Raw genomic sequence first — 27,425 nt, forward strand, 5'->3', positions numbered from 1 at the left:
ATGTGTTTTACTTGAAAGCACGCATTTAGAACATCACAAAGGAGTAATAGGAACATGGGTTTTGTTGAGTGGAATGCATAATCTCCATGCATTAGCAAGGTACTTAGAGTGAAACTTTGCCAGTCTCAAAATGAGGGTTGCCGTTTGTACCGCGGTATTGAATACCTTCTGGGGGCCGCCCAGAAGGTGTGAGCACAGCTGGAGAACATGGTTTAGATGTTCTGAACAAGGTCTGACACCCCAGACTCACACAGGTGTTTGTGCCCTGAAATCATACATTAATGAGCAAAGAGTCAGTGGTTGACGGATTAAGGGTGAAGACTTGATACAAAATATTGTGTCCAGCAGTGGAGTGGGGAGATCTTTAGATTGCCCTTTTTTTTTGCTTTAAGATTTGCTCATGTTCATTTGAAAGGTAGAGTTACACAGAGGGACGGACAGAGAGAGCTACCATCTAACTGGTTCGCTTCCCAAATGACTGCAATGACCAGGGATGGGTCAGACAAAGCCAGTAGCTTGGCACTCCATACAGATTTCCCATGTGGGTAGCAGGGACCAGCACTTAGGCCGTCCTCCACTGCCTCTCCGGTGCATGAGCAGGGAGCTGGATTGGGAGTGGAACAGGTGAGACTGGAAGCAGTATAGTGCAAGCCCCAGGTCATTATATATTTAGGTCATCCAAAACCAGCCCTCTGAAGATGACTCTAGATACTCGGCTATTCAAGTGCATCTTAGCCCAGTTCTCTCTCTGCTTTGCGGCTCATCCATCTTGCACTGTTAACCTCCCAAATTACAGTCTGCAGCAGGCCTTCTGCCCTCCCTAGTGCCTGCTTTAGGTCGATGTGTAGTCCTGAGGAAATGCTAATCATGCACCATACATACGCTGGGAACCGTGGAGATCTTCAGAACCATGTTCCTGGAACCCTCAGGGTGGGGACCGCAAATGCCAGAAGGAAGATTTTCAACTTTTGGACAGTCAAAAGCTGCTTGGATGTGTTGAGCAGGAGGGAGCGTTTGCAGATATTTTTGGAAGATGAATGTGGGCCGAGGGTGACTTGGCAGGACCAGAGAGATGAACCTGTCCACAACCCTGTGGCAGGGGAAGGCTTGGGTCTCAGGAACCAAGAGGAGAGACTGGGAGGAGACCGAGAGCCTATCTGGAGAGACTGGGTGGAGTGATGACCTGCCACAGGAGCATCAGAGACCTAGTGGTACAGGTGTTCTGCCAAGATGTCTGAAGGCCTCTGCTGTGCCGAGCACTGTGTTCCGGTTAGCCGGTGTGCAGTGGGGAGAGCTACAGTCCTGTGCTGAGGCTGAAAGAAGTGTGGCCTCTATGCCCAGGGCTGGTCACGGGCTATGCCTACCAGTCTTCTGGGAGCTCTGCCACAGGACAGTGGATAGGACCAGCAGCACCTACCCGGGCAGAGCTCCCCAAGTGATATGATACTAAGGTGCCCCCAGAATGGGCTCCCTGGGCCCAAGCTGAGAATGGCACTAACACAAGATGGCTAAAGCTCAAGATACTGCGGTTGGGAGGTGAGAGCTGGCCAGGGCTTCGAATGTGAAGTTTGGAATGTGATCTGTAATTGTCATGTGGCTGAGATCATGTGTGGAGAGTGCTGGCCTGTGTCCTGGTAGAGAGAAGGCGACTTGGAGGCTGAATTGAAAACCCGGAAATGGAATTCGAGGCTGGAGGTGCACAGTGGCACTGACAGATGGAAGACTTCTTGCGGGGGGGTGGGGAGGATGAGCCAGGAGCCCATGCAAAGACGCTGGCCAGAAAGGAAGAGGAGGAAGGGAGTGCTGTAACTCAGGGTGAGGGAGAGCCAAGCATGAGAAGGTTATTACAAAATGCAAGCGACAAGGAAAATAGGCCAAGGGTGTCTGGAGGTGACCCAAAGCAGTCATGTGAGGGCTTGGTTTGAAGTATCAGGACAGTTGGAAGATCTGTGCTGGCTGTTTCTTTCACAGACTTATTTTATTGATTTGAAAGACAGTTACAGAGAGAAGGAGAGACAGAGAGAGAGAGATCTTCTATCCGTTGGTTCACTCCCCAAATGGCTGCAAGGGCTTGGGCTGGGCCAGACCAAAGCCAGGAGCCAGGAGCTCCATCCAGGTCTCCCCAGTGTGTGCAGAGGCTCAACTATTTGGGTCATCTTCTGCTGCTTTCCCAGGCACAACAGCAGGGATCTGGATTAGAAGTGGAACCGATATTCCCATGGGATGCTGGCATTGCAGGGGGCAGCTTCACCGTCGGCGCCACAATGCCAGCCTGTGTTTAGATGTCTGATATGTGATCTCTGACTGCTCAGTAGAAGAGGAGGCAGCGATCACATTCCAGGACTTGGGAGTTGGGAGAGGGACGGATGGACCCAGGAACCCTTTTTCTTAACCAGCTTTTCTGTAGATACTGATGTCCCTGGCTCCAAAACACAGCTAAGGAAACTGCAGTGCAGAGTGAAACTGGGACCAGGGCATGGGGAGCAAATTGCAGATGTGCCAGGGGGATGGCCATGAGGTGTAAGGAGGGGAGTCACTGAGCAGGTCTTAGGCAGCACTGAAGGGGAAGAGCGAGTGCTGGGTTGGTCAATTGAGAGCCCCCACAAATTATATCCTCTCAAGATCTGAGTCTGTTTCTGGGCTGAGGGCTGAGGAGGCTTGTCCTGTGGGTGTGGACATGGGGGGAGGCATTGGGAGCTGTGTGGGATGGGGATTGTTCTCTGCACACTGGCACCTAGGAGGTCTGTGCTGTAATCCTGGGCTTCGTCTCTGCCCATGGATTCTGGGTGCTCTCCCTCTGGCCTGGTCCATTTTCATGTTCATGCTAAGATGATGCCAGAAAGTCGGAAGAAGAGCTGTGTGCTAGGTGTCTCTTGTGTCGCTTAAAGCTGACCAGGCAGCCCGGAGTCCAGGGACTGTTCAGACTCTATCAAGAAGATGTGGTCTCTTGTCCTCTTTTCTGTTGGCGCTGACCATCAGCAGATGCTTGCTGGCCCGGAATCCATCTGTTTAAATATCCGTGAAAGCTCTGTGTCTTTGTTGTGTATGAAAACCACACTCACATGTGCCCTACCCCTTTCTCCCTCCAGGGGCCTTTGCCGACCTGCCTCCCTCACTCTCCTCTCCAGAAGTTTTCCTCTTTGCTCCCAGAGATGAGAAATCTTTCATGTCTCCAGTGCACACTAGAGAGGTCTGTGCAGGCTGAGCAGACCACTCTTTCAAAAAAGCCCCAAACCCAAATGTAATGAAAGGGTTTTAAAAATTGAGTCCTTTAAGAGAACCAAGATGGCAGAATAGGGTAAGGACATGTTTAAACAGACGGAGAAACAATAGCCAGTGTGAAGCAGAGAGGGCACATTCCAGGAAATAGGAGAGGACAGAATGTCAGCAGAGGGGCACCTGGAGACTGTATGCTGGAAAGCAGCAAACACTACAGTGTGGTGTTGCAGTGAACAGTACCCCAGCGGCATTCAGGGAGTGGTGATCTGAATTGCACCAGGAGCCGGAACTCCACCAGCAACAAGGTGAGAAGGGACTTTTACTGGGAGCTCAGGAGGTGAACCCAGACAAGAACTGCCCATCCTGCTAATCTATTTGATTTGACCAGGAACAGAGACAGAGCAGCAGATCCCAGAAGGACAGTACAGGAGCAGGTTGCATTTCACAGCCCATTCGGCCCCCTAGTGCTGAATTGGGTGTTATTTTGTTTAAGGAGGCAAGGGCTATGGACAGTACTGCACATGCACTGAGCTGGGAGTGAACTCATTTCTGGCTCAGCAAACTGCAACAATATGGCATCCTACAGGTTCCACCCAAGATAGGACCGGGTAGCCCTCAGACCTGATGGCCAGCAGATCAAGAACTCTAGAAGTGGCATATCAGGCACCTTGCTGTACAGTGTGGTGAAGGCTTTAACACTGCAGGGACAACAGTGAGCTGCGCATGTGCTGAGCTAGGTGAGAACCCACTGAGTTCGGTGCATTGCATTGGTCCCACAGGAAAATAATACCAACTATGGCATCATATGGGTCAAAATAGGTCCATATGGCCCTCAGACCTGGTGGCCAACAGGTTCCAGCAAGATCACCAACACCAACAGCCTAGCTATAGAACACCTGGTGTCTCCCTAATCCTGGGACCTGTTCCAGCCAGAAGTGGAAGAAAGGTTGTATAGACAACAGTGCAGCCTCAGCACAGTATCACAGGAGGTGGAGACTGGTGGGCCAGGAGCTGGTGCTGAGGAGACCATGGTGGAAATCTAACATAAGAACCCAGACATGGAACTTGCTGGAGGTTGTGGCACAGGTAACTGCAAACAAAGAGCCGTGTACCAACTGTAGTAAGTAAGATCGAACTGCGGACCTGTGGGTGACATGGCTTGGAGCCTTGCCTCAAGGAGAAGAATCTGATAACCAGAAGCACAATGACCAGAAGCAAAAGAGGAGACAAAAGCACAATGAATATTACTCAAGACTCCCCTGCAAAGGAGCAAAAGCCTTTGCCAACCTCAGAGTTAACTGAGGAAGACATCGAGAAAATGGAGGATACAGAATTCAAAACACTTGTTATAAAGCTTCTTATCAACCACAAAGCACATAAAGCAGGCATTCAAGGAATTCAAGGAATATGTCACACTGGAAATGAATCAAATGAAAGCTGATATATCAGAAATGAAGAATACCATGGAGCAAATTAAAAGTACAGTGGAGGTGGGGGGTGCCCAAGCCAGGCCGGAACCAATGCTGGGGACTCAGGCCAAAGTCACTGCTGCCAGGCAGTGACTGAGTCCTAGGCTTTGTGCATCCAGTGCACCTATTGTGAGCGAGGCTCTGCCTGCTGGCTGCCTGGTGGCGAGCTCTGGGGGTTTTAGAATATGAAATTGATACCTCGGGACACCCATGGATAAGGCCAGTGTGAATGTAGGTAAGGGATGAATTCTGGGTGATTCCCAGCAAAGGGGTCATGAAGCTTTCTGGCAAGTGTGGAGACTGAGACCTGGGGGTTTGGAGGGGAGAGTCCATAAGATCTATTTAGGCCAGACTGATTCTCCAGCCCACATGGGAATCCTGAGATGGGCTGTTAGCATAGAGCATCACTGACTGCCACACACCAGTCCACACAAAAGCTATGGCTGGGCGGGGGGAGCCTGTCTGGCAGGGCTAGGTACTAGTACCAGACTGAGTGGTAGAACAGGGGATGGGTCACACTGGGCGGGGTTAAGACACTAACCAGCATGCGTGAGAACCAGGTCCAGGGGTAGATTCTGTGAGAGAAGTGTGGGCACAACCCTGTGGAAATACAAGTCCCACTGGTTAGCCTGCGAGATGGAGTGGTGATGGGCTGAGCTAGGTGTGACCATGGAACCTGCTATCACTTACAGGTAAAGGAACCTACAACAGTCTGGGCAGGTCAAGGCAGCAGCACCCAAATGTGCATCCTAAAATAGGATGTGGGGTGGGCTGAGCTGCAACTGGACCAGGCAGGGCCAAGCAAACCTCAACTCACAAGGAAGAACAGAATTCAGGATGGAGCACAGGTCACCAACTGGTCTGCATGAGCCAGGGATACTAGGCCAGAGCATCAAAGGCAAAGGCTGAGACAGGTGAGGGGCTAAGCCAATTGGGTCAGAGCAACCACTGGCACTCATGTAATCTAGGGCTGGGAATAAGCTTGGTTTGGGAGCTGTGAGAGTATACCCTTACTGGGTTGGGGTTCCCACGGGAGAGTGCGGGGGTGGCCAGAGTGCGGGCTGTGTTCTGGTCTGGATATGGTTGCAATCTGCCTTGGCACAAGTGTAAACTGGGGCTGGGTGCACCTAGCCTGGCTAGACGCCAGCACCATCTGGTGCTCTGGAGAACCTGGTAGATGTAGGACGGACTAGGCTAGGTCTTTGCTCCTACTGAGCCATGTGTGAGCAGTGTCTGGGTATGGATGAGCCTTGGCTGGGCTGAAACATCCAATAGTAAGAACTGAAATGGATTGAAGACCAGCAAGGAGGGCTGGCCCATGGACCCACCAGTATGTGCAAGATCTGCCATAGGGAGAAGTTCTGATGGAGGAGCTTGGGAAACTCCTCTGCTGGGACACAGTTGCTGCAGGTGAGCTCAAGAACCATGATGGGGAACAGCCCAGACCAGGCCAGAAAAAAGATACCCACTGGCATACATTTGCAATAAGTCAGAGGCAGACCAGGCTGAACCAGTTCACATCACCCGCTGGTGACTCTGAGCACCAGAACAGAATGTAGATTGGGCCAGGTTCAGTCGTGACACAAACCAGTGCACATTACGGAATGCCAAGGGAGGTGAGCCGTACCAGATGTGGCTACAGCACCCAAACAGCACACATGAGAACCAGGGAGGGAGGGGGCAAAGCCGGCAGGGGAAATGTGGACTTCCCCTGCTTGACAGCCACTCCCACTGGAGAGGAAAAGTTGGGATGGCGGTAGACCAGACCAGGCAGGGCTAAGAACACCTGAGGGCCTCATGTGAGCTAGATCAGGGAAGAACCATGTTGGGCTTACTGTTCTAACTGTGCGAGCCAAAATTAGAGTAAGTGAGGGTTTATTGGGCTTTTCTGCATTATCAGCTGGCAGAGGCTAGCACTGGGGGCTAAATCTGTGAAATGAAACTCTAAAACCACCTGGAGAGTGTGTAATTCAGGAGTGGGAATGGCCTAGTAGGGAAATAGTGGGCTCCTCTCTCTTGGGTTACCACTCCCACTAGAGAGCATGAAGACCAGGATTGGGGCAGGGGTGGCAAGACAGAAAGGCACCTGCCAGTATGTGTGTGGTCTGGATAGTAGGTTGGTTGGGTTGAACTAGGCTTCAATGCCCATTGACATGTAGGAGAGCTAAATGGGATGTGGGACAGATGGAACAAGTCTGCGGTATATAGTGGCAAGCATGGGAATCAGGGTAGGGGGTAGACTTGGTGGGGGTTATGGAGAGTTGCCTAGAGTATGAAGTAGGCAGGATCAGACTGGACTGCAACACCCATTGGTTCCCGTGGAAGATAGGGCTAGAAACAGAACTCACCCAGCAATTGCAACCACCAGCATGTGCATAAGCTGATTGGGGCGATGGACTGTTCCAGACCCTGTACTGGCAAGCACACACAAGAATCAGGTCTGGGATCACCTCAGACTAAGTTTCTTTGGAGATCCCTCCAACTGAACTGCTGATCTCAGAACCCTAACCATGAAGAGACTATGTCAGCCAGTGGATTCTGAAGAGATTTCATCTTGCTTGGAACGGCAGGATTGGCAGCAATTCAGACTGTTTATCAAAAATGCTTGAGCACTGGGCCCGGCGGCATGGCCTAGCAGCTTAAGTCCTCGCCTTGAATGCCATATGGGCGCCGGTTCTAATCCCGGCAGCTCCACTTCCCATCCAGCTCCCTGCTTGTGGCCTGGGAAAGCAGTCGAGGACGGCCCAATGCATTGGGACACTGCACCCGCGTGGGAGACCCGGAAGAGGTTCCAGGTTCCCGGCATCGGATCGGCACACACCAGCCCGTTGTGGCTCACTTGGGGAGTGAAACATCGGATGGAAGATCTTCCCCTCTGTCTCTCCTCCTCTCTGTATATCCGGCTTTCCAATAATAATAAAAATCTTTAAAAAAAAAATGCTTGAGCAGGACCCTCAGCACATGTCCCACATTGGGTGCCTAGGATGGGTGGGAGGCTGAGTAGGGCTTCTCCCTTTGTTTCTCCCCTGACCCCAGATACAGGGGGAAAAATTGATATTAGTGTGGAAACAATAGTCTTACCCTCTTTCTTGTAGCCCTTGATCCTTTGTAGCCTAATCAACTATGTAAGATTATTTTAAAAAAAGGTTAAAAAAGTACAGTGGAGAGTCTCAAATAGAATGAAGGAGGCAGATGAAAGAATCTCAAAATTAGAAGACATTTCCTGTCACCAGGTGGAAAACAAAAAGCTGGAAGCAGAGCTGAATCAAGGTAAAAAAAAAAAAAAGTATTCATAAATGGAAAGACACTATTAAAAGGCCAAATATAAGAGTTATGGGAGTCCCAGAAGGTGCAAAAAGAGAAGCCGGATTTGCAAATGTATTTAATGAAATAATAGGAGAAAATTTCCCTAATCTAGAGAAAGAATTAGGAGACAACATCCAGGAGGGGCATAGAACTCCCAACAGGGTTGACCAAAAACGATCTTCACCAAGATACATGATAATCAAGCTCTTCAACTGAACATAAGGAAAAGATCCTTAAATGTGCATGTGAAAAAAAAAATCAACTGACATATAAAGGAATGCCAATTAAACTCACAGGAGACCTCTCACTGTAAACTCTACAAGCCAGAAGAAAATGGAGCGACATATTCCAGATTCTAAAAGCAAGAAAATTGTCAACCCAGGGTAACAAACCCAGCAAAACTTTCTTTTGTCTTTGAAGATGAAATAAAATTCTTCCACAGTAAAGAAAAGCTAAAAGAATATGCCTCTTCCAAACTTGCCGTACAAATAGATACTTATAGATGTTCTCTGGTCAGAGAAAAGGAATAGCGCCCACCAAAACCAAAGGCAAATGTGAAGAACATCCTAGTAACAGAACAACAAAAGACTAAATCAATGAACAACCCATTGCTAAAATGACAGGATCAATTTACCACCCATTCATATTAACCCTGAATGTAAATGGCTTAAATTCATCAATCAAATGTCATAGATTATTAGACTGGATTAAAAAACAAAACCCATCTATTTGTTGCCTGCATAAGACACATTTCACCAGCAAAGATCAGTGGAAACTATATCTCATGGATTTTGATTTTTTTTGTTAGTTTCATCTCTTCAAAACACTTTCTTCCTATTAAATACTTCAATTACTCATAGATCATACAGTAGCAGAAGGTTCTTGATTTTCTCTTTCATTTTTTCAGTGACACATTAGTCATTCAGCAGCATCTTGTTTAACTTCATGGTGTTGGTAATTTCTTTTTCTTCCTGTTGTTGATTTTGTATTGTGGCTTTTCATTTAAGGGGATGTACAGTAACTGTGTAATGGAGACACTCACATCCAGATGTGAGGATACAAAGTAGTATGCATGTCTACTTCCAGACCAAAGATGGACTCCCAATCTTGACAAGAGGATGCTGGACTGTCTGCCATTGTCCATGCCTGCAATGATGGACATATGGCTGTGTATGAAGAACTATACTATAGTAATGATATAGGGGAACTTGTGTGTTTGTGTGTAGGTGAGGGTTATTACTAGTGATGGTGAAGCAGGTGGGAAGGTGGGGCTGGGTGTTTGGTTTTATGGTGAAGCCACAGGTGGCAGAGAATGGTGTGGCTGCCGGCCCCAGGGACAGGAGCGTTGTCTGATCTGCTTGTATTAGTCTGTCTCTGTCATAGAGTGCCCGAGGCTGGGCAATGTATGGAGAAAAGTTTACTCAGCTTACAGGTGGGAGGTTCAGAGTCTAAGATGGAACAGCTGCCTCTGGCCAGCCTCTGGGTAGAGCCCCCATGGAGGCAGAGAGATGGGGAGACGGCATTGCAGTTGGCTGGGCTTCTCAGCAGCTCCCCCACTTTGAGAGTCTGGGCCAGGATTCTAGGGACCTAAAACCTCCCCTCCACCCCTAAAGGGGCCAGACACCTATAGGATCACCACCCTGGGGTCTAAGCTTCCAGTGTATGAACTGTTGGGAGAACTAACTCAAGTCACAGTCAATGAGTCCTGGGTTAACAAGAGCACGAGACTGGTTCAGTTCTGCATGGAAACCTGGAGGTGGACCAGATGGCTCCCTGCTTTGGGATGGTCTCCAGGCCTAAACGGAGCCTTTCTGGTGGGCACATGTATCACACGGTCCTTTCTATTCAGCAAGCAGCCTCCTTGTTGTGCACAAACTCCACAACAGATTTCTTTCTTTCTTTTTTTTTTTTATAGTTGTTTACATCCTTGCTCCAGAGGTTGTTATTTTTCAGGCTGAAGAAAATGTGTGTGTAAAACCTTGGGAATCCAGTGGGAAAGGGAGCTTGCTTTCGAGGCTGGGATCTCTTGGCCTCCGTGCTGTTGACATTTTGAGCCTGGTCATTCCGCCGTGGGGACTTCCCTGTGCATGGTAGAGTGTCAGCACAGTCCCTGACCTGCACCTGACCCAGAAGATGCCAACAGTGCCTCTGCCTTCATCATGACAGCAAAAGGTTTCCGCAGACTCGTTGCTGACTAGCTCTGGGTGGCACACATCAGCTCCGCTCTGATGTTTGGTTCCATTGCAGTTCTGGGCTGTTTCATCTAGGAGAACACTCTGGTGAATGAACTGTTCCATGGGCTTCTTTCTGCTGTTGTTGCTATTTATGCTTTCTGCAAGGGAGGCAGAAGGAACCCCTGTTTTCCCAGTCGCACTCAATAGCTGGAGGCTGGGTCCAGGTCTGCCATGTGGGCGGCAGGCACTTAATTGTTACTTGAGCCATCCCTGGGTGTCTCCTAGCATCTGCAATAGCAAGAAACTGAAATGAGGAGGTGGAGGAGAGTATTGAACCCAGGTACTCTGATGTGGACAGTAGGATATGCACCAAGCACCCTGCACAACTAAATTTTGCTGTGTATCAGGAGCTGTGCAGGGTGCTGAAGCTACCCGTGAGTGGGAGACACAACTGGTGGTCAGGTGCTTAGCAGAGGAGAGTCAGCAGGTGCTCTGCTGGAGTCAGGGTGTGCCTTGTGCTGCGGGCATGTCACTAGGGCCCTGGCCTTCATCTCCTCTTCCCTTTGGGTGCTCTTCCTGCTGGTGTTCCCTGTGGCTGGGTTGCCTTTGATCTTCTTTGCCTAGTTTAAGTTGCACAGCTCGTCGGAGACTGCCCTAACCAGCACCTGTATGGACTGGTAGCTAGGTGACTGTTTTCACCTCCTGCTGTATAATATCTAGAATTTGGCTGTTCCCACCCCACCTGGCTTTTTGGTACGTCTGTAGGTTGACTGGCATGTGGCTGGTCTGGATTTGGCTCCAGGCTGCAGCTGAGGTTCTGCCTGCTGCCTGGGTCTCACGTGGTTCAGTAGTTCTGGGTTTGGGGGTGCAAGTTATGCTCATGGTGAGGATAGCAACGCAGAAAAGCCAGCCTTGCAAGTGCATGTCTAAACTGTGCCCTTGCTGGAGGTGTTAACATGTTTTTGGCCAAAGCAACCCAATATGCTCACAGGCAGCAGGAGGGGAGAACAGGCTCCGTGAGCTTACCGTGAGGGTGTAGCTGTAGCGTATGCCCACAGGGGAATGAGAAACTCGGGCCAACACTTTCCATCATATCCAGTACAAAGCAACTGGCTGGCCACTTACCACTTTCCGCCATTTTATTCTCTGTGAAGCTCTGCTAGATACTCTTAGGGGGCCTGTGATTTGTTTGCTTGTTGCTCCTAGAATGTCATGAGAACGGTGACTTTTCTGCTGTGTTCATTGCTAAATGCTGAGGACACACCTGGCACAGGGTGGTGGTGGGGTGTTCACTAAATCTCTGTGGAACCATCACATCGCATCTGTGAACTGGTGACTCTGGGGTGTGAGCCACACAGCCTGGCAGCCCAACACGTGACAGGGCCCTTATGCAACCTGGCAAGCAGGCCAGATGCCCAGCCTGTGTTCCAGGCAGACCCCGAGTGACTTTCTGCAGACCTTGTAGAGGCTCCTTCCCAGTCGCTTGGAGAGGTGCCTGTGTGAGCACATAACCTTCCCTCCTCCATCATTTACTGTCGATGACGGCTGCCTCCCACCTGCTGCAGACCTGGGTGCTGGGGAAGGGCAGAGAAACAAAATTGAAGTGCCACCCCAGCCCTGTTGGCACCCAGAAAGAGACAAGTGCACAAAAGGAGTGAGAGAAGGGCAGGTGCAGTGCCTGGCTGTGGGGCCCTGGGCTGGGAAAGCGTGGCGGAGGGAGCTGTACCCTGTGGGCTGGCCTGGCCGGGGTGTGCCGTGGGGCACAGCAGAGCCTTCAGAGTCGCCTTGAAGGGTGGGTATGTTGAGTGGAAGCACAGGGAGACTTGTTTGAGTCACCTGCTGATGAGGTCGGGGTGAGTCTGGACATGATACTGTTTACTTTCATCTCAGGGTTCCTGGAACACCCAGTGCTGCAGTGGCGGGGGGAGGGTGGTGAGTGGGTGGGCCCTGGGCCCTTGAGGGTGATGGGGACAGCATTGTTTTCTTCCCAGGCTACTGGCTGGTGGGGCAGATGGGTCAACCAGCTGCCAATGGTGGGACCAGGTGGGGTGGATGTGCAACCAGATGTGGCTGGTTTAGGAGCAGATGTAGAGATGGCAGCCTCGGGCAGAAGAAAGGGTGAGCTCTGCCAACGAAAGCTCCCTCCGTATCTGCTTTGCCTAGGGGAAGGAGCCCTGGAAAATGAATCCCTGCTGAGCAGAGCTCAGCACACACCTGGGAGAACCCCATTTGTCACTGTGACGCAGGAGGCCCATTTCAGACTCTCCTTGGGGCGCAGGGCTTCCCTGGAGGCCTCTTTTTTTTTTCCTCCTAGATCCCTGGCTCTTAAACTGTAACAAGAGGCAGTTCTGGGCAATGTGTGGCAGAAGAATGGCAGCTTCTCTGCCTCCCTTGACATCACATCCCCGGAGCGCCCCAGCCTGGCCTTGGCCCTGACCCCTGGCCAGTGGGAGGTGGGGACAGGGACAGTGTGGTGGTCCCCAGCACGGCGCTAGCCCAATCTTTCAGAAGTGAGGCTTGCTTATTTCAAGCATGTTTTGAGGGTCGCCTGTCCATTTGGCCAAGCAAGACTTGAATTTTTATTTTTTATTATTCAAGATTTATTTATTTTTTGTTGAACAGTCAGATGTACAAAGGGGAGGAGAGACAGAGAGGAAGATCTTCTGTCCACTGATTCACTCCCAAAGTGACCACAATGGCCAGTGCTGAGCCAATCCAAAGCTAGGAGCCTGGAGCTTCATCCGGGTCTCCCATGCGGGTGCAGGATCCTAAGGCTTTAGGCTGTCCTTGACAGCTTTCCCAGGTCACAAGCAGGGAGCTGGATGGGAAGCATGGCTGCTGGGATTAGAATCGGCGCCCACATGGGATCCCAGCGTGTGCGAGGCAAGAACGTCAGCTGCTAGGCTACCACGCCGGGCCCTGAGACATTTTAAAATAGAAAGCTGGAATTCTGTGCAGTTTCAGGGCTTGGAGGTGATGACCAGTGATGTGCGTGGACACAGTAGGAAATCACAGGGGACACATCTTTGTTTCAGATTTTTAATGTTGCAGCTCCCACGTGTGGGTTTGTTGTTGTTGTGACAGTTTTAATCTCAGTTTTCAAGATGTCCAGAGCCGGGGCGGGCAGTTAGCTCGGCGGTGAATACATCATATGAGGAAGTGGTTTTGGCTCCACCAGCTCTGGCTCTGGACTTCAGCTTCCTGCCAGCATGGACCCTGACGGGCAGTGGTGCTGGCTCTACTAGTGGAGTCCCTGGCACCCATGTGAGAGACTCAGCTTGAATCCCCAGTTCCCAGTTTGGGCCTGGTTTGGCCCAGCCTTGGTCATTGCAGGTGTTTGGGGAGTGACTCAGTAGGTGGCAGCTCTGATGGACCATTTGCTGCTGATCTTGCCATGCAGGGAGCTGGGGTGGTCTGGGGCCCCCTGGCTGCAGTGGCCCTGCTGAGCACCCCCCTGTGGCCACTTGCAGGCTCTGCGGGGAAGCCACAGCTGTGCATACCTGCCTTGTTGATGCAGGCCACTTTGGAGCACAGGTTTGCATGACTCCCGGTTCCAGAGGTGCAGTTCAAGATTTATTTGGAAGATTTAGGGATCTTCCGGCTGTTGGTTCACTTTTCAGATGACTGCAATAGCCAAGGTGCAGGTGAGACTCATCCAAGTCTCCCATGAGAGTGAGGGACCCAAGCACTAGGGCCACCTTGGCTGCCTTTCCCAGGCTGTTAGCAGGGAGCTGGATCGAAAATGGAGCAGCTAGAACTCGAATTGGTGCCCAGATGGGATGCTGGTGACAACTAGGTGTGCTATACCACAACATTAGCTGCTGTTCTCCCTCTTCTATGACAGGGTCCCCACCTGGAATCCTCCCTCTATACCTAAGCGTTCCCCAGAGGCCTGACCGCAGATGAAGCCCCCTCAGTTCCTCACGGGGTGCCTTGGCAGATGCTCAGACTGTATCCAAGCCACTGCATAACCAAGAAAACCAGAAAGTGCATTTCACACCTCACCTCCTGTACTGTCTGTTGAAACAATGAGAATTCAGAGTGGGTGTAGCCTGGTAGTTCCATGCCAGGGTGCCTGGGTTCAACACCTGGCTCAGACTCCAGCTTCCTGCTGGGGCAGCCCCTGGGAGGCAGTAGTGATGGCTCAAGTACATGGGAGAACCAGTATGAGTTCCCTTCCTGGTTAGGGTCCCAGCCAGTCAGTTGTTGTGGCCATGGGCGCTGTGAGCCAGGGAATGGGGATGTGTTTGTCCCACGCTTTGCTCCCTCCTTCCCCCTCTAAAATTTAAAATATATGTATTTTGAAACATCCAAAATTACCTTTCCTGTATTGTGCACCTGCCCATTGTATCCACACAGCGTAGCATCCATCATCCCTTGCTGGGCCAGCCTTTTCTTTCCTTAGAGCCGGAAGCCTGAAACCTCTGCTTTTCTTTCCCATCCCACTTCTCAAGTAGACTGAAGTCCCAGACCTCCCCTGTGTGGAGGCATCTGCTCCACCTCCTCGCAGGCCCAAGGCCAGGAGGGAGGACCCAGCCTGGGGAGGCGGAAGAGCCACAGCAGGACACATGCCTTGCTCCAGGGAGGTGTGGGGAGGCCAGCGATCAGGAAGTGGGAGGACTCAGAACCTCATGCAGCCATGATGGGCTCTGTCAGCAGTTGGCGCTGGTGGGGGGGTGGCTGTGGTGTGGCCATTCAGATCGGTGTAAAAGGTTCCCTCGCCAGGTGGCCGTGAGGCATACAGTCCCAGCAGCCCAGGGGAGTAGCTGGGGCCCAGCATACCGAGGGGGGCCTGCAGCATGCCAGCAGGCTGTGAGCCTGTGGGTCTCCTGTGACATCCTAGGTGTTGGTGACTTTTAAGATTGCATACTCCTGACTTGTGGGACTTGCGGTTTGGACACCCTCTCCCCAGTGAGTCAGCACAGCACCCAGGAGTACCCAGGAGCACCCAGGAAGTGAACCCTTGGTGCTGGCTGGGTTCACATTAGTGAGTGGGGATGTGGACATCTGAGCGACCATGCAGGCCTTGGAAGGGCACGAAGCAGGGGCCTGCATCGAAGTTGTGCCTGGGAGGGGCCTTGGCTGTTCACAGTTCAGAGGGCAGGGACCACTGCTATTGCCCAAATGTCCCCTCCAGGTGAGAGGCGCTGTGGGCCTCCTCCAGGCACCGGTTTCTGGGCTGGTTGTGGTCCGTGTTTGCCCCTCACCACTGTCCTCTTCTCTCCCCTGGCTCCTTGGGTGCAGATCCTGGCCAATGTCTTCCTCTACCTGTGCGCCATCATCGTGGGTGTCCTGTCCTACTACATGGCTGACCGCAAGCACCGCAAAGCCTTCCTGGAGGCCCGCCAGTCGCTGGAGGTCAGGATGAACCTGGAGGAGCAGAGCCAGCAGCAGGTGAGCCCTCTGGGTGCAGCCTTGCACCTGCAGTTTCGGGGTTGAGGGCTGCTGCAGGGGCAGAAACCAGAGCCAGGACCCTCGGCTCTCCATGGGGTCTGCTGTCTGCCAGCCAGGTTCCTAACCTGGCCCCATGGGAGGAGGCTGTGTGTGCACACCCAGGAGCTGCCCACTGCTGGGTCTCCTGCTTGAGCTGAATCTCTGTTCTCTCCTTCCTTCTCTTTTTTTCTCCTATAATATAAAACTCTTCTGTTTAAAGTCCCAAGCATCCTGCAGCCTCCCTGTGCTGATTCGTGGGGCTCTTCCTCCCTCACTGCTCACTACCCCTCCTGCTGGCTGCAGGGCAAGTTTACTTGGGGCACCCACCCCTGTGCACCCAGATGGGGGTGGGACCTCTGCATTGCAGGAGCATAACCTGGCCTTGCTGCCTGCTCCCCAGCGGGAAGCTACTCCCCATTCGCACACGCACACACCCCCGCCTCACCCCCCTACCCCAGTTGTGGGCATTTAGGCAGGACAAGTTGCTGCCCCTGGGGACTGCACTGTTCACGTTCTCTGTCTGCCCTTGTGCACGGCAGAGTCCTGCCCCACATTCTACTGGGACTTGGGGTTTTAAATAGCATTCAGTCTGGAGCCAGCTCACGCGCCCTCTGAACTTCTCCAGAAATGACCCCACCCTGTCGTCCCTTGTTTATTTCCCTTGGGAAAACAAACTCATCAAGTTGAAAACTTGGTGCTCTTCTGCTCTGGGAAGTGTGGTGGCTTGTGCTCAGGAGGTCGTGTTTCTTCTAGATCCTCTCTGTGGTGTGTTGGAAGATCCTGCCCCTCAGGCAGAAGGGGGCTCAGTTTTGGGAGACCCTGTTGTCTTTGGGAAGTCCTCCTGGAGACCTATGGCTGGTGGGTCCTAGCTGCCTCTGACCTGGGGATGGCTTTCCTCTCTATTGGAGATCTAGAAGCTTCTGAGCTGCACTCCAGGGTCTGCAAGGGATGTTTCCTGGGTCTTTTGTGAGGCGAGGGGCCAGCCATTGTATGTGCCCTATTCCCGTTGGTCCTGTGCTGTGGGACCCTTGGCCACATCTCTGGATTGTTCATGTGGCATCTTCTCACTGGGCTGGGAGCTTCCTTGCAGCTTTCAGCACATCTGACCGAAGCTGACCTTGTGTTTTGCCCTTCTAATGGCAAAGCTGAGGTCTCGTGAGTTTCACGAGGATGATGTGAGAAACACAGAGACTTGCCCTTAGATGTTGCAAGTGGCTGTGGGCAGGCTGAGGTGCCTGGCATGGGAGGCCCCTTTCTAATGCCCAGGGCCATGTGCTCCCCTGGGCAGGGTCAGCATGGGATGGCTGAAAGAGTCTCCCAGGGGTGGCCCCCCTCTCACGACCTTGGAAGGCCAGGGAGCATCTGCAGGGTGTGGGCAGCCTGGCCTGGCCATCTGTACCAGCACAGCAAACATTAGCCCCAAGAGGGAGAAGTCCCAGGTCCGTGGAAGGGAGGTGTGGAATGGACAGGGTGTTGCCATGTGCCCCTCTAGCTGGGCACAGCTGGTGCCTGTCAGTTCAGTAAGTGGAATGAATGGTCTAACCCAGATCTATTGTTGCCTTAAAAAAAATTATATGAGAGGCAGAGATACTAATACCTGCAATAGCCAGGTTTGGGCTTGAGCCAAACCAGAAACTGGGAACTCAACCCACATGCCCCATGCAAGTGGCAGGAACCCATTTCCATGAGCTGTGACCTCTGCCTCTCAGGAGCCGCCTTGGGAAGGGACTGAGAGCTGGAACTGGAGCAGGGTGGCCGTGAGCCCAGGCCTTCTGCTGCGGGAGCAGGTGCCTGAGCCTACAGGCCAGATGTCCTCTGCCAGCTGCGCTCTGAGTGCAGCCTGAGGCTCGATCTTCGCCTCCTGGGGCCTCAGTTGTCCCGGCTGTGAAGCTTTCCTGGGGAGATGGGTGGGTGAGCTGGGTCTGTTTCACGGGGGCCCAGGAGGTGAGCTGGGGTCCCAGGGCCTGCCTCAATTCCCCAGGACCTCAGCGGGCTGTGCTATCTCCTTGGGCCAGGCTTGTGGACTCACGGGAGAATTCTGAGGCTTTCTTCCCTGAGAAACCTGAAATATTTCAAAGAATTTGTTCATGATGTCCAATGGGTGTGATCCTTGATGGAACAACTGGGTTTCCCAGGCCATTGCGGTGGCATAACAGGTTAATCCTCTGCCTGTCTGTGCAGGCATCCTATATGGATGCCAGTTTGTGTCCCGGGTGCTCCCTGCTTATGGTCTAGGAAAGCAGTAGAGGAAGACCCAAAGCCTTGGGACGTTGCACCCTTGTGGGAGACTCAAAGAAGCTCCTGGCTGCTGACTTTGGACTCTCACAGCTGAGACTGTTCCATTCATTTGGTGAGTGAACCAGCGGATGACCCATCTCTCTCTTTCTCTCTCCCCTCACTCTGTAATTCTGATTTCCATGAAAATAGGTCTTTTTTTTAACCTTTTTTTTTTCATTTTTTCTTTATTTTTGACAATCTTTACATAGTTAATTAGGGCAAAAAAGTTCAAAGGCTACAGGAAAGTGGGTAAGACTATTATTTCCACATTGTTTTTTTTCATGTTTCTGGGGGTAAAGAAGGAGACAAAGGGAGAAGCCCCACCCAGCCTCCCACCCATCCCAGGTCCCCGAGGGTCTTGCTTAAGTGGTTTTGACAGTTCAGCAGTTATGAATTGCTGCCAATCTCACCATTCCAAGCACGATGAGGTCACTGAAGAATCCACTATTGACTCCATTTGCCTTGTCTTTCACTGCCAACCTATGGCTGGGGTAGTTGATTGACTTGTTCTCTCCTCTGTCTTTTCATGGTTAGGGTTCTGAGTCCGGCAGGTTGATTGGGGACATCCTGAAAGAAATTTTGTCTGAGGTGTTCCCAGACCAGATTCTTGTGTGTATTAGCAAGTACAGGGCCCGGAACAGTCCATCGCCCCAATCAGCTGGTGGTTGCAATTGCTGGGTCGGTTCTGTTTCCGGCCCTGGACCAGCACCGCTGGAACCACTGGGTGTTGTAGTCCAGCCTGATTCTGCCCAGCACATACTCGGCCCTCACATAAACCAGTGGGAGCTGCAGCCTAGTTGGGGCGACCCACAATAACCCCCACCAGGCCGACCCCCTGCCCTGGTTCCCATGCATGCCAGTATGAATAGCAGACTAGTCCAGTCTGTCCCACATCCCATTTGGCTCTCATACATGTCAATGGGCATTGAAGCCTAGTTCAACCTAACCAGCTCCACTATCCAACCTACACACATGCTGTTGGGTACCTTTCTATCTAGCCACCCCTGCCCCAATCCTGGTTTTTGTGCCCTCCCGTGGAAGTGGTAACCCAAGAGGGAGGAGCACACTATTTCCCTACTAGGCCACTCCCACTCCAGATTATGCACTCTCCAGGTGGTTCTGCAGTGTAACTTGACAGAATTATCCCCCAGTGCCAGCTTGTGCCAGCTCATGCTGCCAAAGCCCAACCAACCCTCACCAGTCGGAATAATGAACCCAGCCAAAAATAGGTCTTTATTTTTAAAAAAAATTAGTTCCTATTGTAGATGTAGGGTTATTCCGATTCTTTTTTTTTTTTAAGATTTATTTATTTTATTACAAAGTCAGATATACAGAGAGGAGGAGAGACAGAGAGGAAGATCTTCCATCCGATGATTCACTCCCTGAGTGAGCTGCAACGGGCCGGTGCGTGCTGATCCGAAGCCAGGAACCAGGAACCTCTTTGGCTCTCCCTTGCGGGTGCAGGATCCCAATGCATTGGGCCGTCCTCGACTGCTTTCCCAGGCCACAAGCAGGGAGCTGGATGGGAAGTGGAGCTGCCAGGATTAGAACCGGCGCCCATATGGGATCCCGGGGCATTCAAGGCGAGGACTTTAGCTGCTAGGCCATGCTGCCGGGCCCCAGATTCTTTTTAATGTGTGTTTTGGGAACTTTTTTTCTTAGAAAGTCATCCACTTAATCTAAAGTTTTGAACTTTGGCCTAACCTTTCTTATGCAATCTTTTATCTGTGCGGTTTGTAGTGATGTTCCCTTTTCTGTTAGTGATGGTGGTAATTTGGTCCTTCTATTTATATTTACTTTTCTTCTAAAAAGCATTTATTTACTTGAAATGAAGAGTGACAGAGGAGAGACAGAACAAGACAGCTCTTCCACCTGCTGGTTCACTCTCCAGGAGGCTACAGTAACGGGGCTGGGCCATACTGAAACCAGGGGCCAGGAGCTCCATCTGGGACTTAGAAATGGGTGGCAGGGACGCAAGTACTTGATCCACCATCCACGGGGCTTCTCAGGTGTGTTAGCAGAGAGCTGGATCTGAAGTGAAGCAGCTGGGATTCCACATGGGATGGAGGCATTCCAAGGGGCATCCTCACCCTTGTGCCACAGCACATCCCAGAGAGGAACAATGTCTCCCAGATCCAGTGGCCTCCCTGGGCATGTGCATAGGTGAAAGGGCCCCTTTCCAAGGGGCTCTGATCCCACTAGGAGGGGGATGCCATGTGGCCTGAGCCCCTTGTGAGGGCTCCTCCATAGCTGTCCCTGCTGAGCTTGGGAGTGGACGCTTTCTGCAAGCCAGGTCACTGCCGTCTTCTCTGAGCCCTCTTGGGTGCACCCCACCCCCCTCCCACCACTCCAGTGGAAAAACAGGGTCCTCCATGCTGTTGCTCCTCTCCTAAGAATGTGTCCTTCCTTTTTTTGCCAGTAGTTCACAGTGATGTCCTTAGGAATGTTCATGTAACTACGAGAGCTGCTTGCATTGGTAGTTTGGTGACTGTGATCAGGCTTTGAAATCTCTTTAAGCCAGTTCCTTCTCATTCCTGCTGCCTCATCTCCTCTCTTCCTTCAGGACTCAGCATCTTCCCCTTGGGCTTCTTTTTTTTTTAATATTTATTGTATTATTTATGTGAAAGGCAGAGTAAGAGACCACGAGAATGAGAGAGGTGTCTTCCATCCACTGGTCCGTTCCCCAAATGGTTGCAAAAGCCAGGGCTTAGCTAGAATGAAGCCCAGGGCCTAGAGCTTCCTCTGGTTCTCCCACATGGGCAGAAGATCACAAAGGACTTTGGCCATCTATGACAAGCAGGGAGCTGAATCAGAAGTGGAACAGCCAGATTCAAACTCGGCCCTTATCTGGGATGCCATGTTGCAGGTGGTGGCTTGACCCACTGTGCCTCAGTGCTGGCAGTGCTGGATATTTTTAACATGTTCCACGAGCACCTGTCCCGCGTTCTGAGTCTTCCTTCTTCGTCTCTGTGCTTCAGGCCGCACATTTTTACTGACCCAATTTCCCTTTGCTGACCCTCTCATCCTCTGGTTTGTCAAGTCAATGGTTGTGAGCTCATTTATCAAATCCTTACTTTTAACTGAGATTTTTTTTTCAGTTCTAGGACTTCTGTTTGATTTTTAAAACTGGACTCTAGTTGTCCATCTGGTCATTTCTTTTCCCAGACACATTAAGCATGCATTTTAGCCTTGGCCTGGGAGCTGGTGCTGTGGCAAGTGGGCTAAGCTGCCACCTGTCATCCTGGCTCTCCTCATGAGCGCCAGTTCAAGTCCTGTCTGCTCTGTCTCTGATCCAGAGGCGGCAGGAGGTGGTTCCTGTACCCGTGTGGGAAACCTGGATGGAATTCTTAGCTTTTGGCTTTGGTCTGGCCCAGCCTGGTCACTGTGGCGCTTTGGGAAGTGAACCAGCAGATTGAAGATCTTTCCTTCTCTCTAATTCTGTATTTCAAATAAGTAAACAAATATTTTTAAAAGAGATGGAGAGTGAGAGAGAACAACAGGTGCTCCCACTTCCAGATGCTTGCACTGGCCATGCTGGGCCAGGCTGGACGGAGCTTGGAACTCAGTCCGGGTGTCTCACATGGGCAGCCAACTCCCTGAGCAACACAGCTACCTTCCAGGGTGTGCCTGGGCAGGAAGCAGGAAGGCAGGAGCCAGAGCTGGGGGAGCCAGAGCTGGGATTCGGCACTTTGTGGTACAGGATGTGAGCTCTTAGCTGGTGTTTTCATCCCTGGGCCCAGTGCTCAGCTCCACCCCTGGCCCCATCTTGGCTTTGTCAAACAGCAGGTGTGGTATTGTGGATGGAAGATCCTAGGCAGTGACTCTAAGTGGGACAGTGGCCCTGCTGGGAGGATCTCTGTGACTTGTAGCATGTGCTAGGAAGGGGCTGACCTCGGGGACCCTGCACAGGGACGAGGCGCTTCAAGGTGCGATCTGTCTGAGAACCAGTGAGTTTCTCTCCTGTGTCTGCTCCTGGGAGGTAGGGCCTCACAGGTCTAGATGAAAATGGGGTCCTCATCCTGGGGAACCCCGAGATCCCAGTACCGTGGCTGTCAGGGTCAGCGAGGCGTTACCTGTCTATGGCTGCAGCCTTTCAATCCTGTCTTTGTGGGTGTGCAGCCAAGTGTGTTGGGCTCGCTTCAGTGTCTCTCTACGTGCATTGGGGGGTTCCCCTTGCTTGCAGAGAGCTGAGGGCCGCTCTGAGTTTGTTTGCTAGTTTATTCAGCTTTTATGGTTGTTCTTGGTTGAAGGGTTGGTGTTTGGCATAAGCTGATGTAAAATAGCAGCAGGCAGAGGGTTGAACATTAAAGTGTTTTAAAATTATTTTCAGCTAGTTCAGAGTGCACATGGTATGAAATCATGGAAGTATACAGAAGGGGGGTCAGGAGAAGCCAGGCCTCCCCCTGCCGTTTCTCCCAGCTGCCTGGTTCCCTGTCCATGACACAGGCGCTGTTACTTGTTTTGTTGATTTTTCCAGCGTTGTCTGTACATTTCCAGATGTGTCTAGATGTCTCTCTCACACACACCCCTAGCCTGTTCCTCCTTTTGCTGTTGTCACTTTCTGTCAGAATTCGAAGTCCATGTTACATTTTCGCACCTTCCCAAACTGGGGTTTGGACCCGTTGCATGGGAGCGGGTCTGTGATTGCTGCAGGCTCCTCCAGTTCTGTGCTCAGCGTCCCCAGGGAGGGCCAGGCACCTGGCCTGGTGGTCGCATGGCGTGTCACAGGGCCTGGGCCCTGATCCTAGCTTCTTACTTAGGTGTACCCCAAGAGACAGCTGATGACGGCTCAAGGACGTGGGTCCTGCCACCCACATGGGCCACCTGGGCTGTCCCAGGCTCCTGTTGGGACCTGGCTCCGCCCTGCCTGTTGCAGGCATTTGGACAGCAAGTCACCAAACAGACGATTCCTTTACATCTGTCTGTCTCTTTCTGGGTCTCTTTGCAGGGTCCCAAGGCTTTGGGCTAGCCTCTGCTGCTTTTCCACGCCATAAGCAGGGAGCTGGATGGAAAGTGAAGCAGCTGGGACACAAACTGGTGCCCACATGGAATCCTAGTGCTTGCAGGGAGAGGATTAGCTGATTGAGCCATTGCGCTGACCCCGGGGAGCATGGGTTTTCTCCGTTTTCTCCCTCTCCCTCGAGCACTATACCATGCCCCTGCTTTGAAGGCTTATCACCTTGGCACAGGGGCAGGTCAAGAACCCCAATAAATACTAAGATACTTAGGCCACCTAGCACTATGATTTTTCTCCACATTTTTGTTAAATTTAAGATTTATTTATTTGAAAGAATTACAGAGAGAGAGAAAGAGAGAGATTCACTGATTGACTCCCCAAGTGGCCACAATAGCCAGGAGTGAAGAACTCCTCTGGTGTCCCCTGTGGGTGTAGGGGCCCAAGCACTTGGCTACTGTCTGCAGCTTTTCCCAGGCACACTGGCAAGGAGTTGCATAGGAAGTGGAGCAGCCAGGACATGAACCATTGCCCGTATGGGTTGTGAGCATTGCAGATGGTGGCGTAGTCCCCACACCACAGCACCAATCCTAAATACAGCATTATACCTTGGTTACGTGGCTAGCAGTGGCTTTTAGGGTAGCTTGATTTATTTTTCTTTCTTTCTTTCTTTTTTTAAACTTGAGGTGAAATCCGCATAACACAGGGTTAGCTACTTAAAAACCTGCAGTTTAGTACATCTGCAGTGTTGGGTTCCCAGTGTTGTCATTTGGAACGAAATCCATGCCCAAGCCTGAGTTTTACGGCCAGACTGAATGGGCACCTACTGGGCTGGGCACCCCGAGCAGCGTAAAGACCCCACACCTGGCCGCTTCACACCATCCTGTACCTTCTCCCCTTCGGGTGACCCTCACCTCCATCCGTGATGGGTGCCAGAGGCCATCTCTGACCTGGGATTGGAGCCAACGCCCTGGCCTTCTTACCACTCCCCAGTGATGTGGGCACTATACCTCCTGTCTTTATCCTCAGAAAACAGTGGGGCTAAAAGTAGCACCAAGAGGGGTGGCTTGGAATTGCATGAGGTAAGAAGGTGGTAGTGAGTCCAAAAAGCGCAGAGCCCCTTGGTGCCCTTAGTCCTGGTGTCCTAAGGAGGGGCATAGAGTGGGTGTGTGATGCCCGAGGGGCCCAGGTGCAGGGGCTGGGTGGTGCCGGCTGGTGTATCTTTAAAGCAAGGCTAGTGCTGGGGGTCACTTTCACACTGTCCTTGCCCCTGGCAAGGGTGAGTGCGAGCTAACAGGTGGGGGACTCTTGGGGTCAGGATGGCGGACAGGCCTTGTGGGGAGGGGCCGAGGCAGAGGTGTGGCTCCTGTGCCAAGTGCTGCTAGAGATCAGGGCCATGCTGTATGCCCACATGTGCATTTCATGTCTTCAGAAATTCTTAGAGCAATGTCCCCTCTGCAGAAGGGGTCCCTGCCACACTTGTGTCCACGTTGGGGCCCTGGTGTCACTTGTCATTCTGTCACTGTACATTGGTCACGTACTGCGCAGGAGTGTGCCGTGGTAGGAGTGTGCCCTGCTCAGTGCTGTGTGGCCTCCTGCTGGTCCCTGTCCCTGCTGGGCCTCATCCACTGCCAAGCCTGCCCTCGAGGAGGCCAAGGGCTCAGCTGGCGGCCAGGCTGCACCCTGGAGGTCTCCCTTCTCACTGCAGCTGCCCTGGGGCCACTGTCCCTTCTTTTGGGTCAGTGACCACCTCCTGCTAATGACAAGCCCTCGTCCCCTGTGGAGGAGCAAAGTGGCCCAGGTCCTTGGTGCACATGTGACGGGATGAGCCTGTCGGTTTCCTGGGTGATGTAGAGAGGACGGTCCTGGATTTCAGCAACTTTGCTGTTTTCTTTGTAAAATGTGTTTATGGGGCATAGTGAACTAGTGACCCCTGGCTTTGGCTCAGGCCAGCTCTGGCCGTTGCAGTCATCTGGGGAGTAAACCAGTGGATGGAAGATCTCTTTGTCTCTCCCTCTCTCTGCAACTCTCATTTTCCAGTAAAATTTAAAAAAAAATCTGAAAGAGATATGTTTTTAAAATTTATTTGAAGGACAGAGCTAGCGTGGGAGGGAGAGACAGAAAGACAGATTTCTTCCTTAAACACACAGAATGGCCAAGCTGGGTTGGACTGAAATGGGGAGCCAGGAGCTTCTCCCCGATGGGTGCAGGGGCCCAAGCTCTTGCGCCATCCTCCGCTGTTTTCCCAGATGCATTAACAGGGAGCTGGATCAGAAGTGGAACAACTGGGACTTGAACTGGTGCCCATAGAGATGCCCACATTGTAGGTGGTGACTTAAGTTGCTACTCCACAGCATGTTGCTTTAACTCCTCTACAGCTACTGTGTGGGACGGGAATGGGCCTGGTCCACTCAGAGGCATTTGGGTGTGACCATGGTGCACAGAGGGGCCAGATATGTGACTGTCGGTGTTCAATGACATTAACTGTGGGGTAGGGCTGTCTACTGGACCTCCAGCCCCTGGGCTCCATGGGCATGCTTGGTTAGAACCACAGGCCCAGGGATAGGAGCCAGAGTTGTTTGTTGCTGTTCCCCTGGGACTCTGCTCCAGGGTTTAGTTAGGGACCTCAAGGGTTGCTAGGCACCCCAGTTGTCACCTGGTAACAACGAGCATCCAGAGAAATGCACCAGGAGCACACCTGTTGCCAGGTGCAAGCTCTAGAATTCCCAGCCTTTCCCCATCACGTGCCCAGACTCAGTGCCTGGGGAGAGGATGTGTTTGAGGGGGAGAAGAGGGAGAAGCCAGGGGGTGAAGAGGAGGTGGCCAGGCAGTCCCTCCCTTCAGATCACACCTGTCACCAAGCCAGCTGAGCCCTGTCCCCTTGTGGGAGGCAGTCGGGCCTTACCTTATGGAGGGGAGGCAGCTATGGCCAGAGAGAGACTGAGGTGAGCCCTTCTCTGCCCTGGTGCACCCTTTGTGGTGTGGCTTAGGTGGGTGCTGGTGGTCTCTGCTTGCCTCATAGCTGCCTTCAGTATCCAGGGCCACCTACAACAAAGGACATTTCATAACATGGCCTTGAGCAGGGGAGGGAACTGTACATGCCACATGAGTGGGCTCATTGCTGGGAAAGAAGCTTGGTCAGGCTTGCTCCCTGGGCCCTCTGCCCTGAGCTCACCCAAGCCTGCCTCACTGTTCACCTCTAGGCCTTTGCCCGTGAGGAATGGCGTGGAGCAATTTGTCTTGAGCATAGCCTTCAGGGAGGGTATGCGGGACCGCTTGCTTCTTGGCTGGTGGTTAGACTTCTCTTGCCGGCCCCAGTATGTCCATGGTTGTCAGGCCTCAGCAAGGTGGGGGAACCCCCAAGGGTGGGGAGAGCAGAGGTTGGCATGGAATTGGGGCAAGGTTAGGATGGGGCCAAGGTGAGGGTGGGGTGGAGCTGGGCAGTTCTGTTTATATATTTCCTTTACCATCGTGGCCATTATAGCGTCACCAGCATGTGGTGCAGGTGAGCCAGGCCCATGGCCCAGCTGACAGGAGTCATGGGGACTGGGCCCCACCCCAGCCTAGCTCAGCCTGGAGACAGCGTCGCCGTGGAACTTCTCCACGGACCAATTCCCACATGTGTAGCTTGTATTTGAGCCATGGAGGCCTCTTGGGGGGAGAGAAGCCAGCAGGTGCGTCCCTGTGACGTCAAGCAGCAGTTATATGTTCCATCCCTGTGGTGCATCTTGGGTTCATGGAATGTTCCCAGGAACAGGTCAGGATTATGGATGGTGCCGGGGGAGGATCCGCCCCAGGTGCCAGGTCCAGATCCCAAGGCTCGGGTGGGAGGTGGGGAGAGAGTACTCCCAGAGGCCTCTGCCCTGGGCGTGTGGCTTCCAGCAGCCCCCTGGCTGGCTCTGGAGGGTCTTGACTCCAGCTGCGTCCTGCTGTCCACGTGGTTGCAGGGGCTGTTGGTGGTGGCCCACATTGTAGTGCATCCTGCATGCAGCCCGCAGTCAGAATGAAGTTCATGGGCTAAGAGGGGTAATTTGTTGAGCACTTACTTTGGGCACTCTCTGGGCTGTGTCCATGGTTAATTTAATTTCACCGTTGATACCTTCATTGGGAGAGTCATTAGGTGGTCCCTGGACCACATCCAGCCTGCGGGCATCTGTTCTGTTCCATGTGCCCGGGGTTTTAAGATGTCCTGAGTTGAGCATCTGTAATCCTATAATCTGAAAATCCAAAACTGTGAGAGTGCCAGGCAGAGTGACACGGTGCATGAAAAATTCTACACCCTACTCATGTGAAGTGTCAGTCCAAATGCTGGCCTCTGAAAAACATTTTATAAAATGACTTTGGGGATGCATGTTTAAAAGCTGTGTGAAACCCGAGTGAATTTCGTGTTTAGACATGGGTCCTGTTGCCTAGCTAGCTCATTATGCAGCCATATATGCAACTATTACAAATTTGAAAAAATAACTCCCTGAAACAGTTCTGCTTCCAAAACTTTTGCCCAAGGAGTCAGCCTGGAGCTGAACAGTGGGGAGTGTTGACTGTCCTGGGGAGTGGAAGGACTGATATTCACGCCCTGTCTTGGTCACTTGCTGC

The 27,425-nt window shown here is 52.1% G+C and overlaps 1 protein-coding gene across 1 annotated transcript in view; it reads left to right on the forward strand.

The window, feature by feature from the left end:
- ADCY3 (adenylate cyclase 3) overlaps positions 1 to 27,425 on the forward strand; it is a 75,893-nt gene that overhangs the window by 27,886 nt on the left and 20,582 nt on the right. Inside the window, exon 3 of the mRNA XM_058668196.1 lies at positions 15,413 to 15,562. Within this exon, the coding sequence (XP_058524179.1) occupies positions 15,413 to 15,562 (150 nt within the window). The remainder of the gene's footprint in view (positions 1 to 15,412; positions 15,563 to 27,425) is intronic.

This window comes from Ochotona princeps, chromosome 8, assembly GCF_030435755.1.
Source record: "Ochotona princeps isolate mOchPri1 chromosome 8, mOchPri1.hap1, whole genome shotgun sequence".
NCBI classification, from domain to species: domain Eukaryota; kingdom Metazoa; phylum Chordata; class Mammalia; order Lagomorpha; family Ochotonidae; genus Ochotona; species Ochotona princeps.